Consider the following 17,336-nt stretch of genomic DNA (forward strand, 5'->3'; position numbering starts at 1 on the left):
AAGCAAATTTGGATTAACTGTGGAGGTTCTAAGTGTAAATTTGCTGCCACTAGTGTAAATTATTTGGGACATGAAATTAGCGCAGTGGGCATTCGACCCAAGGCAAAGTTAGTTTATTCTATTACTGATGCTCCAAACCCAAAAAGTAAAGATGATGTAAAATCCTTCCTTGGCATGGTGGAGTTTTTCTCTAAATGTATAAAAAAAATTCTCAAGTAGAACGTTTCATATCAGACAACTTCTTAAAGCCAAAACAGAATTTTGTGGTGCAGTTCTTGCCAAGAAGAATTTGATGACATAAAAAATGCCATTGTTTATGCTCCTGCTCTCCAGGGTTCTGATCCCTGTGGGAAAAATATCATAACCACTGATGCCAGTGCCACCGGCATTGGTGCTGTCTTTTCACAAGTGGATGAGAATGGAAAAGAGTACATTGTAGCTTACGCATCAAGATCTTTGTCTCCTGCTGAATGCAAATATGCAGTTACTGAACGGCCTGTACTTGGTCTTTAGTACATTTTAGAACCTTTTGTATGGGGCAAGGAAGTGATTATCAAATGTGATCATAAACCCCCGGTTAAAGTATTATCCAATGTTGGTATGATTAACGTTACTGCTAGATTAGCAAGAATATCAATGAGACTTTTAGACTATATTTACAAAGTGGTTTACATTCCTGGTAAAGACAATGCAATCGCTGATTTCCTCTCGAGGTTTTCTTCACAGTTAGTTGAAAATCAGGATGACCTTATGGAAGATGTTCAATTCGCATGGTTATGGGACCCTGGTGTAGAATCTATTCAAAGGTCAGAGTGGAATGAGGCTTTTGACAAGGACGACAATTTGAAGAAAATGTTGGAATTTGTTAATTCTGGTTGGCCACATAAAATTGAGATTAAAGAGTTAAAAGCTTTTTGGGGAGTCAGAAATGAATTGGCTTGTCTTGATGGAAATCTTATTAGAGGAGATAGGTTAGTTGCACCTTTTAGTCTCAGAAGTAAGATCAGAGCTTTGTGTTATAATGGTCATCTTGGAATTTATAAAACTGAATCCATCATCAAGAGTATATTTTGTTGGCCTTGTTTGGACATCGAGGTAGAGAGAGCTGTTAGAGAGTGTGGTTTGTGTGCCTCGGTTGATAAATCACTTAAAACCTTAAGGCCACCTATGAGTGATTTCATGTGTCCGGAATATCCTTGGGATAATGTTGCAGTAGACATTATGGGTCCTGTTGGTAGTTCAGGTAAATATATTATTTCCATGATGGGCATGTTTTCAAATTGGCCTATAATTAAAATCATAAAGAGCTTAGATACTAATACTGAAATAAATGTTTTTGATGAAGTGTTTCTCAGTGAGAGGACTCCTTTGATCATCAGTGACAATGGAGTACAATTTACTTCTGAAAATATGATCCAATATTTGTCTAAATGTGGTATTACTCATAAAACCACTTCTTTTTATAATCCTAGTGGAAACGTATTAATTGAAAGATATAACAGAATGCTATTCAAGTAGCTTTTAAAAACAATGTTCCCTGGGAGATCCAAGTGTTCAAAACTCTACAAAATGTTCTCCTTTTGAACTCATGAGGGGAAGGAAGCCTAGATCCAAATGGTTTCCTGGTTGGATTAAAGGTTTTGGAGATGTTAGTTGGTCATCTGCAGAAGTCATCGAGAATTTGCATTCTAAACGTGAAGTATACAAAAAATGGTATGATAAAAAACATAACACTCATGATGTTGGTTTGTCTATTGGTCAATGCATTAGAATTAAAAAACCTGGTTTCGTTTTAAAAGATAATAGCAAATGTTATGATCCACAACGTAAAGTTCAAATAAAAAAAAAATGCTGTTATTTTGGACAATGGAAAATGCTGGAATCTCAAAAGAGTTGCATTGTGTAAACAACCTGTTAGTAATGCTCCTGATGATTTTGTTCTAGCTGATTCCCAACAGAGTTCAGATAGGACCAACAAAATCATCGGTGATCCTCAACAAAGTTCAGATGGCATCATGGAAAACGTCCACAATAAGAACGTACTTGGAAAAGGGTTATCAAGCCTCCACGAGCTTTGAAGGATTATATTTGTAATAAGGTGTATTGTTATTTTGTTATTTTCTAGAAAGGAGGGGGGGGTGTAGTGTTTCTTTTGTTTCCGTTCCTCATGAAGTTCTCCTGGCCTTCAAGAGGAATGGGAAGAATGTTAGAATACTTTTTATTGAATTTGTTTAGCATGCGCTTAGGCATGCGACTCGCTAGTTCAGTGTTAGGATTCAAGTAATGCATTGTGTTGTTAAATACAGTTAGCGGACTTACCGGTCAGATAAAGCTGGATCTGTACCTGGAAGCTGCTTCGTCTTCGTCTGGCATAACTTCTGAATAAATGTTAAGTTTTCTTAAATCCTACATGTCAGTCTTCACTACAACTACCCACCCAAACACTCAATACACCCCAAATCTAAAATTATGAATAAACAATGCAAAACATTATGAAACATGCAAACAATTAAATAATAAATAAATAAACTGTTTAAATATGTAAATGTAATGTAAAAAAACTATGCACCCGATCCCCCAATAAACCCGAACACACTAATTAAAGTATAAAAAATTAAATGTAATATTAAAAATAATAGAAATTTTAATTTACAATAAAATCAATGATGAAATACAAATATAATAAAATGCAAAAAAACAACATAAAGAAGATAATATAGTAAACTTTATTTGAAACTTCTATTTTAATATGAAAAAAGTAACAAATATTGTACCAACCTCTGACATTTTTTCCACAATAATTTTGTAGGCACGATTTTTTACCACAATATTATGGTCACATGATATTCTGAGTGGAATTTAGGTGTAAGTCTTCTAAAATATCGCTTCTATCTTGCTCAGGGGAATCTGTGCTGGTCCATTGAAACACTCAATTCAATACAACAAGATAAACTACATTTTCACCACGCAGACCTTTATTGTAATATTAAAAAAAAAATCTTGCCAGAAGCAGTGTTATTTTGAATGATACAATAAAGGTCTTTAAAAAAAAATCTTAATTGTCTCATGATTATGTAAAGCAGCACAGTGCAATAAGAGGCTAACCTCAATAACTTGTACCACGCATTACTACAAACAAACAAAATTAAATTAAAGGACCACTTTGTGGTTCTAAAAAAATTCAGAAGTGCACTTATAGGGTAAACAGGGAATGTAGAGAGGGATAAGGGCAGAGTCGGTAGAATATAGCAAGAAAGTGTAAATACACAGAAGTGTAATGTCAGATGGTGAACCCTACAACCCGGAAAAATAGTATCATGCCTACAATGTATGTTCTGGGAGGACCTCATTAAAAGTTAAAACATACACTTTTATATACTTTAAAAGGAATTGATTTGTGATATACTAATGATCTAAAAAATTATTGAAACAAACCCAAAACTATGAAGAATATTATCATTACCTATTTGGATACATATGGCTAGCAAAAGAGGTTCGAATTGATTATCATGACTCCATATAGCTATTTATGCACTGTTTTTAATTTTTGTTTGTTAATGTAAAATGTTCTACCTATTTCCAAAAGTTGTCTGGTCTTCGAAATGTTTACTTGGAGTTTGATTAATATAGCATAGTTGGGCAATCTTGAAAACCACTTTGTGGTCCAAAAGGAGTTAGGTCCATCAGGACTATCTCATCAGTGAACATCCGCATAGACCGTGGTCTACCTCCAAAAATTGGTGGACAAAAGCGAACCTTTGCTAGCTAGTCAGTTAGGTACACATAGCGAGTTACAATAAAATAGAGCAAGCATGCACGCTTGTTTTAAATTGTTATGGACAGGGATTTTTTAGATAAATTAATTCTGGCACCTGACTTGAACTTGAACCAAATTTTCATACTAAGGGGTCTATAACAATGTAGGGTGGATCGCCACTGCCTGCATGGTGGTGGCGATCCGTCCGACATTCTCCTCCGTCCGCATCCCATTTCCCCCTACCACATTAGTATGGCGGTGGGGACCCAGGTGGAAGCGAGGACCGTCCGCCGGTCAATGAGTAGACCGGGCGGAAAAGGGGATGTAAATGGTGGCGGTGTCTGCAAGTCACCGCCATCCATATTACTATGCATGCGGTGATGTGCCTTCCCATGGAAAGGCATGCGGTTACTGCATGCAGGGGCCTGTAGCGGGCCCCCAGGGTATTGGGGGTGTGTGGGTACACATGAGGTGGTACCTATGATACCCCCCAGCATTTGCATTCACAACGTGGCGGGCACCGCGCAGTGCCTGCCACGTTGTGCATTCAAATGCACACAGTGCATCCACAGCATTGTGGCTGGCTGGGCTGTGTGCACCGTCCGCCACAATGTTGTGAATAGGGGGTGCCACCGCCACCGTGGCGGTGGCATCCTAATTGCCGGTGCGGGACCGCTGCACCACTGGCTGCCGGTCCCAGCACCGCTCAGGGGACAAGGCAGGTGTGGCGCCACTTGGCCCAGAGCCAGGGGCTCATGTTGGCGCCGCCGCCAGGCCCAGGTGTCAGCATCCTGGCCCAAACTCAGGATGGGCGTGGCACTTGTTGCACATCAGGCCTCAGGAAGGCTGGGAATCGCCGCCGTCGCCAGGACCACTCCAGGGGGCCCTAGATGTCCAGCAGTCGCCGTCGAAGCATCCCCGCTGTCAGTGTTTAGCAGCCGCTCCCTGTCTGCCGTCTGAAAAGGTAGGGAGCTACGGATAATTGCTCGGATAAGAGTCCCAGGCCCGGAGCTCGTCGACTACGTGAACACCATCTTGGGCTGCAGACCAGCCCCCCCTCCTAGTAAATATATCCCTCAGTGCTAAGGACGTTGAGCCCTCGTCCAGGGCAGTGCTATTTATGAATCTTTGGGAGCATCTCAGTAGGATAGAACCATGTGTGAGAAGTGGGAGCGGGATGGAAGGGTGGGGGGAATTCGAGCCTCACCACCTGACTGTGGGAGGAGCAATTGGCACAATAAAATACTGTGAACAGAGCTGTATCCCAATAAGAGATTATTGATAGGGTTAAATGCCCAATTGATGGTTTTCTTGGAGTTGTTATCTTATAACTGACTGTAGGCAGGGTTTGCTGCCAATCAGGCAGTAAACATTCAAAGTTTTCTGAGAAAGCTGCTGTTTTCCCGGCATGCTGTCTTCAAAGCTAACAAAGATGTTTAATTGCGGTGTTAATCACCGGGGTGCAGCAGTGTTGGGGCTGACAGACGCCTCAGCTGCGCATCTGTTGTTACTCGAGCCCCCCCCTTCAGCCATTTCACGTGCAGCGAGCTACAGCACTCCAGCGGGTACCCCTTCATTAGCTACACTCACGTCGGGCAATTATCCCGCATTAATCCCGCCATGCTGCACCCGACATCCATCAATGGACGCTTGTGTTTTACTGCTCTGGTGTGTACATTTGTTCACGCTGAGAGGAAGGCTGCGCGGTTCCCACATTACTACGTTGGCATCCGGTCACGGGGGCCGGTTCGGGAGCGTGTGCCCTCCACAGCCTAGTTTGTGGATGGCAGGTTTTGTTCCCGGCAGTTGCTCCAGGGGAAACGCGGTGTGCCTCGTTTGTTCGCACATTGCTCAGCGGGCCTGTGTGTTCCTTTTGTACCAGGCCTGAGGCCTCATCTGGGAACAGTGGTGAAGGGGTGGGCGAGAGGGGGGGGGGCAGTGCCCGGGCCGTTTCTAAGTGCGCCGGTTATTTATTAGTTCACGCAATTGGTGCAAGCTGGAGTTTGATAGCGAGATACTCTATTTCAAGAGAAATGGGTCACTGACAATGAGGTGACCTCAGCAGAGGTCCAAGTGGTAATGTATGGGAACCCTGATGCTGCGCGCAGTGGGGGCGGAGTGAGTGAGCATGGGGGCGGGTCAAAGGCCTAGCTAAAACCACAAAATACTCAGAAACGTTCTTAGTTCTTTCACCCTCAGTATATTATGTTTAAAATAATGCACAAATTAATTTAAACATAAATCCCAGTTAAGTTAACCATTGGGAAATGTACTCTTACATCATAAATCCTCTGTTAGTTAATGTATTGCAGCGGTTTGTATCTTTATCCAGAGAGCCACAGAATTGAATCCTGGTTGGTGCAGTGGACAATAGCGACTTGCGTATTTTCAGTGCTACACGGTCCCAGTCTGTGACAGAAAGCACTGTGGAGATGTAAGTTATTATTGTAGATTAACCATACACACAGAATAAATAAAATAGGCTGCTACAACATGGGAAAACGGTTGAAGATAAAAAAAACACCTTCAAAATATGGAATTTAGTGATATCCAGACAGTATAAGGTGCAATTTTTATTACTGTCTTGTAAAACACACCCTTCACAGCTCAGCTGGTAACTCCCGTGCAAGAACACTCAAAAAGAATAAATCCTTGTCATCGGGAAGCTTCACGGGCTTCCTCCAACTAAAGCCAATAGGCTTCCAAGCGCCCTAAACATTTGCAGATTGACCAGTCGTGCACATTTACACATTTTTCAGGCAAGCAGGCACCCTGGCAAGAAGGCTTGTTTAGCGGTCTGCCCCTCCCCGGTTTCACATCCCAGGAGTGCTCTGTTTTACACTTCAGCTGGAGCATTTGATCTCTCGCAATTAACCATCCCAGGACGGTTGTCTGTTCATAAAAAGTTGGGGAACTGTTTTTCTCAAATTAAAAATGTATGGGCACCTGTGCCCCTCGGATCCCGCTCTCTTTGACCTCTGCCTCAAGTGGGCGGCGAACTTGATGCATGAGGTGTGTAGTTGCACGCAGGTATGCCCCTACACCTGACTAGGCTGTCGAACGGGGTGTGACAGCATGCATGTGTATAGCACACGCACTCAAAGTGATGTGGGAGGGTGTGGGTGCATGCAAGTGTGAGACTCACACTCAATGAGTGTAAAAGGAGACGTGCGGCTGATGCAATATGAGAGAAACACACCCGAAGGCAGTGGATATGTGTTTATTTATTTATTTATTAGGCAATTTGTACTGCGCAAACTAAAACCCGAAGGTGTCAAGGCGCCTATGTGTTGTGTGGCTGCATGCGGTTGTGCGACTCACACCCAATGAGGGTGGCACACCTGGTGTGCGCGTGTGCACAGAGGTGTGAAAGCCACACTTGTGAGAGTGACTCGTAAAGTGGGTGGTGACGGGTTGTATCTAGGTGTGATATCCGACGCCCAATAAGGGTGACACGAGATGTGCTTTTTCTTTATCATGGTTGTAGCGCGAACTCGACCCGAAGGTAATGGAGCGCTCTACATGAGCACCAGTTACATTCTATGACGTCACATTCATGTTTTTAGGCATAGTCTTTTTTAGGCACAGGAAGATTAAGTGATTGGTCCATACGCCATACCTCATTTCAAATTAAAAGGACCATTAATGGTAGTCTAAGGTGAGAATACGGTAACCTCAGCTGTTAGACCCACACGCAATGAGAGTATTGTATGACCTGTGTTGTTGCATCTGGGCGTGCGTCCTACGCCTGACGAGGGAGACGCATGGGGCGTGGGCGTATGTATGTGTTTGGAACACACTCAATGAAAGTGACATGAGAAGGCGTGGGTGCATGCAAGTGTGAGACTTACACCCAATGAGGGGGCACGAGATGTGCGTTTGATGTCATGTGCCACAAACACACCCTAAGGTAGCGGTGTGACCTGTGACAGCACGCGAGTGTGAAACTCACACCCAATGAGGGTGGCACATTAAGTGTGTGTGGAGGTGTAAAATCTAGACTAGTTAAAGTCACACGTGAAGTGCGTGGTTCCATTTAGGTGTGAGACCAACCACTGTGAGAGAGGCCCATGAGGTGGGTAGATGCACGCAGGCGTGAGACTTTTTAGGATGTCACGCAAGGTGCGTGATGTATATAGCTGGATAGCGAGCACATCTGTTCCTGGGGAAAGGAAAACGCAGAAAGAGAGGATACACACCAGCTGTGCCCTGACCCCCCCGCCCCCCACCTTCCTCGTGCCCGCATGCACTTGCCCCGGATGGGCGCGCAGCGAGCCCCGCACTGGGACGCGAATTGCGGTTAATTGGGCACGTGGAGGAGTGAATGGGCATCTTATCCGGGCTGCCCCCGCGCCGCCTCTGTCTGAGTTTGACACTTGCCACGTGTGTTGGCGCGGGTTCCGGGGTTGCAGCTGGCGGGGCCGCCTCCTTCCGCCGGGTGTCACTCGGGGGTGGGCGAGGGAGGGGTTTATAAAGGGAGCGGGAGGTGATGCGAGGCGATCCTGCCAGTGACTGAGGAGAGAGGAGGAGAGGCAGCTGCATCTGTCCCCGGGAGAGGCGTGGAGCAGGCTGTAGGGTGGCACCAGACGGTGGCACACAGCTCTGCATCCTCAGCAAGGGGTGGCTGTGGACAGTTTGCTTCTGCTGTGGGCAGTGTCTCTGCTGAGGGCAGTGTGTGTCTGGTGGTCCCTGCTCAGGGTGTATCCCCTGGTCTGAGCAGTACCCTTCGCCGGTCTCTGCTCAGTATTTGAAGCGCGCCTCTCTGCCCCGGACCGGGTGCCCCTGGCAGGACCGGGTACCCCTGGCTGGACCCGGGCACGGTCCCCCGCTCCCCCAGGGGCCGAGCTCCGCTCCCCCCGCGGATGAGAGGATGCTGGAGGGCGGCTGCAAGGTGGTGAAGGAGGGCGTGCTGGAGAAGCGCAGCGACGGCCTGCTGCAGCTGTGGAAGAAGAAGCGCTGCCTGCTGACCGAGGACGGGCTGCTGCTGGTGCCGCCCAAGCTGCCGGAGCCGGCGGGGGCGGGGGCCCCGGGGGCCGAGCCCCCCCGCCTCAAGCAGCTGCACTTCTCGCACATGAAGACGGTGGACTGCGTGGAGCGCAAGGGCAAGTACGTGTACTTCACGGTGGTGATGTCCGGCGGCCGCGAGGTGGACTTCAGGGGCCCCCAGGACCAGGGCTGGAACGCCGAGATCACGCTGCAGATGGTGCAGTACAAGAACCGGCAGGCCATCCTGGCCGTGCGCTCCACGCGCCACAAGCAGCAGCACCTGGCCCAGCAGCAGCAGCAGCCGCCCCCGGGGCCGCCCCCCGCGGGCCCCCCGCTGCAGCACCCGCAGCAGAGGCCGGCGCTCCGCTCCCGCAGCGCATCCAACTCCGCCTAGCCGCCAGGGGGCGCCCTGCCAGCGCAGGTAAGAAAAACTGATGTTTGTCCGTAGCGCTGCGTTTGGAGCAGCAATGCATAGAGCGCTAGAGAACGCCTGGAGCGCTTTAGCGCTACGTTTAGAGGTGCAATGGCATATAACGCTAGAGAACGCCTGTAGCGCTGCGTTTAGAGGAGTGGTGGCATATAACGCTAGATAACATACATAAATGGTGCATGGTGGAGCTCGTTGGACCAAGGTATTCTAGCCCCTGTGTGGTACTCACTCCCAGACAAGAAGTCTGAGCCCCATTGTGTAAAACTCTTTCCTAGTGAAGATGTATGTGCCCCAGTGTTTGAGACTCACTCACAGAGAAGGAGTCTGTGCCCCGTGTGTAAAACGCTGTCATAGTGAAGGAGTCTGTGCCCCATTGTGTGAGACTCACTCCCAGAGAAGTCTGTGCCCTACTGTGTGAGACTCACTCTCAGATAAGGAGTCTGTGCCCCAGTCTGCGAGATTCACTCCGCGTGAAGGAATCTGTTCCCCAGTGTGAGCCTCACTCCATGTGAAGGAGTCTGTTCTGTCAGCGTGAGACTGACGCACAGAGAAGGAGTCTCTGCCCCAGTGTGTGAGACTGACTCCAAGAGAAGGAGTTTGTGCCCCAGAGTGAAACGCACTCCATATGAAGGAGTCTGTTCCCCAGTGTGAGACGCGGTCACAGTGACGTACTAGATGCCCCAATGTGTGATCCTCACTCAGTGTGTGGGGCACACTCCCCTGAGTGAGACACGGTGGTATCAAGTGTGAGAGCTGATGCGTGAGTGTCGGAGTGTGTGGTTTCTTCTTCGGAGGAGCGTTGGCCATACTGCACACCTCGACCCATTTGTTATGTTGCTGTGTTTATTTTGCTGGTACGAAAACCACACGGGTGGGAATCGGATTCTGATCTCCTTCGCTCGTGTTCTGATCCCTTAGAGGGGGGTCGCTGCTAGCCTGGTTCTTCACAGTGTGAACTCCCGGCTCATTCTTTCGACTTTTAAATATTGTCATTGCCAGGTGCACCCCAGGAGCAGCCAAGGGCTTAAAAGCACCCGAATAGTGGCGTGGTCCATATGCTTGATACACTGATAGGTGAGGGTACCAAAACGGACAGCGCCGCTAGGTGGCAGCAGAGGCTCAGCCGGGCGGCAGCAGAGCGGCTCGCAGTGAGCTGCCTGCACTGTTATTGATGGGACGGACACTTAGCTTTGACTTTTCGGCGACAAGTCAAGTCATTGTCCCTTCTTTCATCCCCTATTTGTTATCTACACCAGAGCCACCCTGGAGAATGGAATAGAATGCGTCTGTCCATAAACCAGTCACATTTCTACCAAGAATGTTTACAGCGAAGGAAGATGCTTTTGCAGGCTGACCTCACTGAATTCAATGACCACACGCCTTTTTGGGAGAACTAAAGGATTGCATGGGAGCAGAGTCCCTCCGAAGCCGAGAAGGGAAGTGTGGTTTGTTGGTGTGTAGGAAAGGGGGATGAAGAGTAGTCCAGCGAGGGTGGCACACTCCTAAAGTTGTGAGTCCATAGCTGTCGGTCATCTTGTCCACATAGTATGTGGATACACATGTAAACACATGGAAATAAACATTCAGCATGCCATGTTTCACCAAAACGTTTCAATAGAAAACAGCAATAACGCTGCACTTGAAAGTGCTTACCCTCGGCAGGGTTTGTTTGGCCCTCATGGAGTCCGAGTTACTGGACATGTTTTTTATGGGCTGTGACCCTGGCCTCAGGCAGAGTTTGGCCCTCATGGTGTGTGTACCGAGTTACTGGACATGTTTTCATGAGCTGTGACCCTGGCCTCAGGGCCTCAGGCAGGGTTTGGCCCTCATGGAGTCCGAGTCACTGGACATGTTTTCACGAGCCGTGACCCTGGCCTCAGGCAGGGTTTGGCCCTCATGGAGTCCGAGTCACTGGACATGTTTTCATGAGCCGTGACCCTGGCCTCAGGCAGGGTTTGGCCCTCATGGAGTCCGAGTTACTGGACATGTTTTTTATGGGCTGTGACCCTGGCCTCAGGCAGAGTTTGGCCCTTATGGTGGGTGTACCGAGTTACTGGACATGTTTTCATGAGCTGTGACCCTGGCCTCAGGCCTTGGCCCTCATGAAGTCCGAGCCACTGGACATGTTTTCATGAGCCGTGACCCTGGCTGGCCTCAGGCCGCGGTTCTCCCGGGGCCTAGCCTCACGCAGCCTGCCCCGGGGGCGGGCCTGGTTGCCAGGAATAAAGGCTCCATGCGCGAGGCAATTACACGATAGCATCTCGCCAGGAAGGAAGTCCCGCGCGCCGGCTCCCACTTGGCAGCCGGGTCTGCTGTTACTGGAATATTTTATTCATGGGATGAAGTAACGGGCAGGCTGTGTTTCTTGGGTGAAAGCCTAGCTCCGCTTGTAAATTTTGCCCTGAACCGACTCCTCAAATGAGGCTGAGGCCTGCAACCATTCTGGGAATATCATGTTTACATCAGAGAAGTTCACCCGTGCACACAACTAACTGTGTGCTGCCCAGCCTTTCTCTGCTAAGCATTCCGCAGCTCTTGTCAGCTCGCCATATGTCAGAAGGCGAGCAGGTTTTGGTCTTGATTTCTCGCGTTGGCTGTTTTCGACACATTTGATTTGAAACTAAATGTGAACCCCCTTTGCATTTCTGTAGATTTGCGTTTCCTCTGCCCTTCTCACTGCTGCCTGTCAGGATAGCTGATGGTCCCTGCTGGTTTGGTAACGCGCGAGTTATTCGAAGACGCTTGCCTTCAGGGGAGAAGGCAGCAGGCTGATTTCCAACGTCGTACAATCTGTAAATAAATATACAGAAGCTGTCCTAACACTCACAGAAAAAGAAAATCACTAAATGGCCTCTGGAGAACGGTGTTTTCCTTAACCAAAGCAAGAGTGGGGTTGAAAAAACCTGGTCATGTGCAAAACACAAACTGTCAGGAAACTTAGGGTGACCAGATTTAAAGAAGCAAAAACCAGGACAGGTCAGACATAAACGTAGGACTAAAGGTCGTATTACATTTATATCTGGCCAGTCTCGGTTTTTCCGTACCCATATAAATGTATATGTATATGTGCGTGTACACAAGGCACAAGTCCTAAAAAAAGAAGTGGGGAGACAGACCTAATTAGGCAGTATACAAGTGACATCAAATCGCGCGACATCACGGCACGCAACATCACCGTGCGCAAAATCCCAGCGTGCACCTAATTAGGCAGTATGCAAGTGACATCACGGCGCGCGACATCACGGCACATGACATCACACATGGCATCACAGAAATCAACATCATAGAAAGTGGCATCACAAGCCATGACTTTACAGGAAGTGGCATCACAAGAAGAGAGATCAGACCTTAAGTCCTCACATATATGTTTAAAAGGTCTATCATGTGTGCATTGGAATGCATTGCGAGGATAATAGCACAATGAGCTATGGAAGATGATACGTGACTTCTACACCTTGCAATTCCCCAGTTTTATGTAACACATCCTGTGCATTTATTTGCAAACTCATATAATTTATTTGTACATGTAATATGCACGTGTTGATGTAAAGCGCTCTGACACCCTGCATTGGGATGACTAGGGCTGCACAAGAACAAATAGTGGTACTTAAATTATTCCAACAAGTAAGCTCTATATAAATACAATTTGTTTTGTGTAAGTCCTGGGAAAGACCAACACATCAGCCATTCTTACAGTGCACGCCTATCCCTAAACAGGGACTGAACAAAGTGAAAAGCTGCCTCTCTTAAGTAAGTGTGAAGTGCTAACAAGGTGTGAGCCTTTGTTTCCCCTCTGCTTCATTTGCATCAGGTGTGAGGCTCCTGACTGCTTCCAGAAAGGGACACTGAACAAAGGAGGCCTGATGAATCTTCACATTTGGCCTTTGTTATGGGCCCAGCAGAAGTCAGAAATAAGAAAGCTGTCCCTGCCTGCATGTCCCCGCCTGCACATTGATGCTTGTTGCAGATGGAAAGCAGACAACGTGCAGGCGCTGCTGAAAGTGTCCCGGTGTTTGGAAATTACACAGGGACGAGTTCAGCACATTATTCAGTGGGGCCCAAATTCTTGGCAGAGTGAACGGCGTTCATCCTCTGAAAATAGTGGGTGGACGCCGTCCAAACGCGTCTACCCCCGGTTCGTGCCCTTTGTGTACATATATAAAAATGTTCTCACACATACACAATGGTACATTACATAACATTAGCTGTGGCAGAACCTCCCTGCCGGAGTACCCTCCCCCCGCCCCCCCACACACACTCTCCTCCCCACTCTGTCTTCCTTCGGCTGGGAGCCCGCAGCCCACCTCCTCTTGGGCTGCCTGAAGGAATGAAATAAAATAAAATCACATTAGAGGCATCTCTTGAAAGGAGAGAGTAGTTCCATTTCTGCTTTGCAGAATGACTTTATCTTTGTCCCAAAAACCGAGACATTTGTTGAAAAGTAGGAAAAGCGTAGGGAAGCTGGGACAGTCCTCTAAAAACCAGGACTGTCCGGGGCAATCCGGGACATCAGGTCGCCCTAAGGAAACTCCTACATCAAATTGGCCTGTGTAAAAAGCAAGAGCACCTTACCAGCGTTACCCTAGTTCTGAGAGCTAGTTACATTGTTTATACCACACATGGAGCTCAGTAGTGCATGTCTTTATTCTTCAAAGTACAACTGTTAACTGATTCACAAAACGTCACACGAGACATACCCCATCACTTATGTCATCCTTAGGGGACCAGAAGGGTCCCGCTATACAAATATATACAGGACACTACATACACCAAAGTAATCTAAACCAAGCTGCATAAGTATCTGAACTGCATTTCTTCATTTATATGAATGGCGCGGAGAGGAGGTCAACTACTAATAGTACTTTTTGTACTGTTCTACGTTATTTTAGCAAAAAAATGTGTTTTGAATGAATATTTGAGTAACAAAAATGTTAAACTTTGTTTAAGCGATTTAGACTATATGTATTACATTGTTAAAGTGCATTTTTCTTTTTTTTAATGTTGGCTGTTTCTTTTTTTCAGGTGGGATTTTAATAATGATCCTTCTTGGACGGGTGGAAATCCAACTTGTCAGTGTCTCTGGCAGATCAAAGCTCACCAACTCTTGGAAAGCACTGCAGCAAATGCATCTTAAAACACTTCAAAGCCAGCTTATTGTCTGGGGGCTTGTGTCTCGCTGCCAAAAAGGAAGAGGCACGATTTCAAGTTTGGAAGACTTTTATGGTTATTTTCGGACCCGTTTAAAAAAATAAAAATATAAGATCATTTGGCAACCTGACCTTGCTACAACATGGCATTCCATACTTTCTACTGTGTTGTGTTGTAAGTAACAGAGTACTTACTATTTTTGTTCCCTTTTGTGAGTCTTTTTTTCAAAGTAGGTAAAGCAATTCACAAACTGGAAAAACATACCGAAAATATTGTGGACTCTCCTAAGTTGGAAAACTTTCAGTAAGAATTTTTTTTCCCCAAGTGGACAAAAGGGCATAGCAAGTTCCTCCAGTTTTAAGACAACCGCAGATGTATGATTCCAATTTCATGGAGGCGTAACTAATGTCGCGGCTGACATCAGTAGGACCATAGAAGGCCGCATTAAGTATTTACTGAGGCATATGAGTCACACCGTTAAATTCATTTTCCTAGCAGCGTGTCTGATGCAAGAATGACCCAGTGTACTGTAACACAATTTGCCACTTGCAAAGGAAGATGACAAAGCTGTGTGACAAATCTGATTTGGGTCTTAATGAGTTCAGCGTGTTGTCTCGTCATGTGAGGAGAACCAAGTAACAGCATGATCTTGTTAAAGCGATGACAGATGTCCAACTGTCGTCTTTTCTTTCTTTCCACTTCTAGACTCATTATTGCAGGCTCTTTAAAACTTTTTAAAACATCTGAAAGTTGACTCTTGTAAGGACATCTTGAGAAGCTTGGTTACTTTTGAAAGAAAGGTGAAAGAAGACATCGAACTTGTCACTTTATGCTTTGTGGAACATCTTTTTAACTTTGTGAGAAAAAAACATAACATTATGTACACCTGAGTTCTATGTTATAATAAGCGTAACGTTTCTGACAGCAAGTGAGTTCTTTGAGTAACTTGGAATTTTGTGGAACAGTGAGATTTGGTCGTGTTTGAATTGCGTTATGTGAAATTGTGAAATCTTCAAAACTGATCCCTAGAGTTTGAGGACCACCTGACCCATAGACTGTGTCAGATGCACTCTGTACTCTAAAGGCAGCAGTCTGTGCTTGGTTTGTGGTTTTGAATGGGTAGATCATAGTCCTGTTCATAATGACTCATATTTCTCACAAGGCTACAATATGGAGAGGGCTACCTTACAGTGTGGCGTCAACTATTGTTTGATAGCCTTTTAGAACAAATCCCGTAGGTTTTGCTGCCATTGCTGTCAAAGTTGTGTACATGGGATGCCATGACATACTCAAATCTTTCACATTATCTGTGTATGCAGTTCCACTCAGTGAACATTTTACAACCATTTAATTAGTTAAGTATAATGAAAGCCCATGGAGTTCAAATGGCTGCTTCAGGGCATCGTGAGATTTTACACCACAGCACATGCTTAACATTGGAGTGATCATATGATGTCAATCAATTTGCTATGATTTATTAACTTCCTATGTTTTTACCCCATTACTATAGACTATGAATCATGGGGCCAAAGGTAATGCACAAAATGGTGCTGTTTTATTTATGTTTTGGTGACTTGAGTGTTCAATTCTGCATAATTGTGAGGTGCCACCTATACCTAAGCCTTTCATCATCGCTTGCTCAGTGGGAAATGGCCCAAAATCTGTGCCTTGTAGGAGCACACTGAGTCCAAAGCTGACACGGCCCCTCTATGTCCTCTCTGGTGGGGTTTCACCGTCTCCTAAAGACTGAAGACAATATCATAAATAGTCCCCAAATGCTTGTCCCTCGTGTTGCAACTAAAAGGTGGGTTGCTGTAAGGTCATTATTTTCTGATCCATCACACAATATCGGGCGGCATAAGGGGTTCTGACTGCTAGCACATCAAGAACAACACCATTGATCAAAATTAGTCTTAGCTGGTACATAAACAACAGAAGAGTCTTACCGTAACCCCGTTTGTCCATTTGTCACTGGTGCAGTACCTGCCTCAGCTTTCCTGCAAGGTGCCTCAATACACACTTGCAGTAAAATAAATGATCCTGATTCAGGTATCTGTGCACCCTTATTGTTCAAATCAATCTTCGGAGATACAAAACTTGTTTATCATTCAGGCAGTACATATTACCATGGCACCTGACTTAAAGAACATATAAATCACCCTCAGAGCTGCTGGTCAACTTTCCTCTGTTCAATACAGGAGGGTTAACAACGTCTTTTAGTTATTTTGCTGAACAAGTTAGGTCAACCTATAGATATATTTGTTGCTTTGGCAATGCAATCCATTTGTTTGGTTAACTCTTGTTTTTTTGTTGTCTCTGTCTTGACTTAGTGTTACTAAAGCGATTGTACAGATATTTCACCTTCATGTCAAATTAATGTATCTTATAAAAATTTGTGTAGAAAATTCAGACTAGTATTTGATAAAGGAGTCCTGGTGTTCTGGTTGGAGAACCTATTGTAAACGTGGAAGTCCATTGTAGATGAAGGACACCAAAGCCCACAATGAAGCTCTCTGACTGGGACTGTTGTGTAGCGTAGCTTATTTAATAAACCATGTTATATCTGTTACTTCCCAAAGAGGTTCCACCTCTTTAGGATCACAATATGCAAATGCCGGCTTCAGAGAAGTATCAAATGCTTTCTGCCATATAATGTGTTGTGAGTGACAACAGTCGTATGTTGTTGTAATGTAAATAATTCTCATAAATGATTTCTGAGAGATGGGATTTATTTTTCATATTTCCAAAATGCAATCCATTTCAAATAAAGAAACACCTATGGTATTAAAAGAGAGTTTGGATCACCTGTCATCTTTTCACTTTGCTAATTTTAGCCAGATTCGTACTGCATAAGACTAGTTGTATCGCGATAGTCAAATTCTATGTTGTTTTTTGGTAAATCCTTGAAAGCTTGCAACGCGGTTAAAAATCTAACACATTTTAACATCAAATCAAAATGCCCATTAAAAGTTTATACCCCAAAGTCACAACTTCATGTTTGAATGACAACGAATC

At 45.6% G+C, this 17,336-nt stretch overlaps 1 protein-coding gene across 1 annotated transcript; it reads left to right on the plus strand.

The window, feature by feature from the left end:
* The first annotated feature begins 8,252 nt into the window (after positions 1 to 8,252).
* PHLDA1 (pleckstrin homology like domain family A member 1) lies at positions 8,253 to 17,115 on the plus strand. Its single transcript, XM_078678548.1, has 2 exons — positions 8,253 to 9,164; positions 14,196 to 17,115. The coding sequence occupies exon 1, from the start codon at positions 8,628 to 8,630 to the stop codon at positions 9,135 to 9,137; it is 510 nt and encodes a 169-aa protein (XP_078534674.1). The 5' UTR covers positions 8,253 to 8,627; the 3' UTR covers positions 9,138 to 9,164; positions 14,196 to 17,115.
* Positions 17,116 to 17,336: the final 221 nt, after the last annotated feature.

This window comes from Lissotriton helveticus, chromosome 1_1 (assembly GCF_964261635.1).
Source record: "Lissotriton helveticus chromosome 1_1, aLisHel1.1, whole genome shotgun sequence".
In the NCBI taxonomy this organism is placed as follows: domain Eukaryota; kingdom Metazoa; phylum Chordata; class Amphibia; order Caudata; family Salamandridae; genus Lissotriton; species Lissotriton helveticus.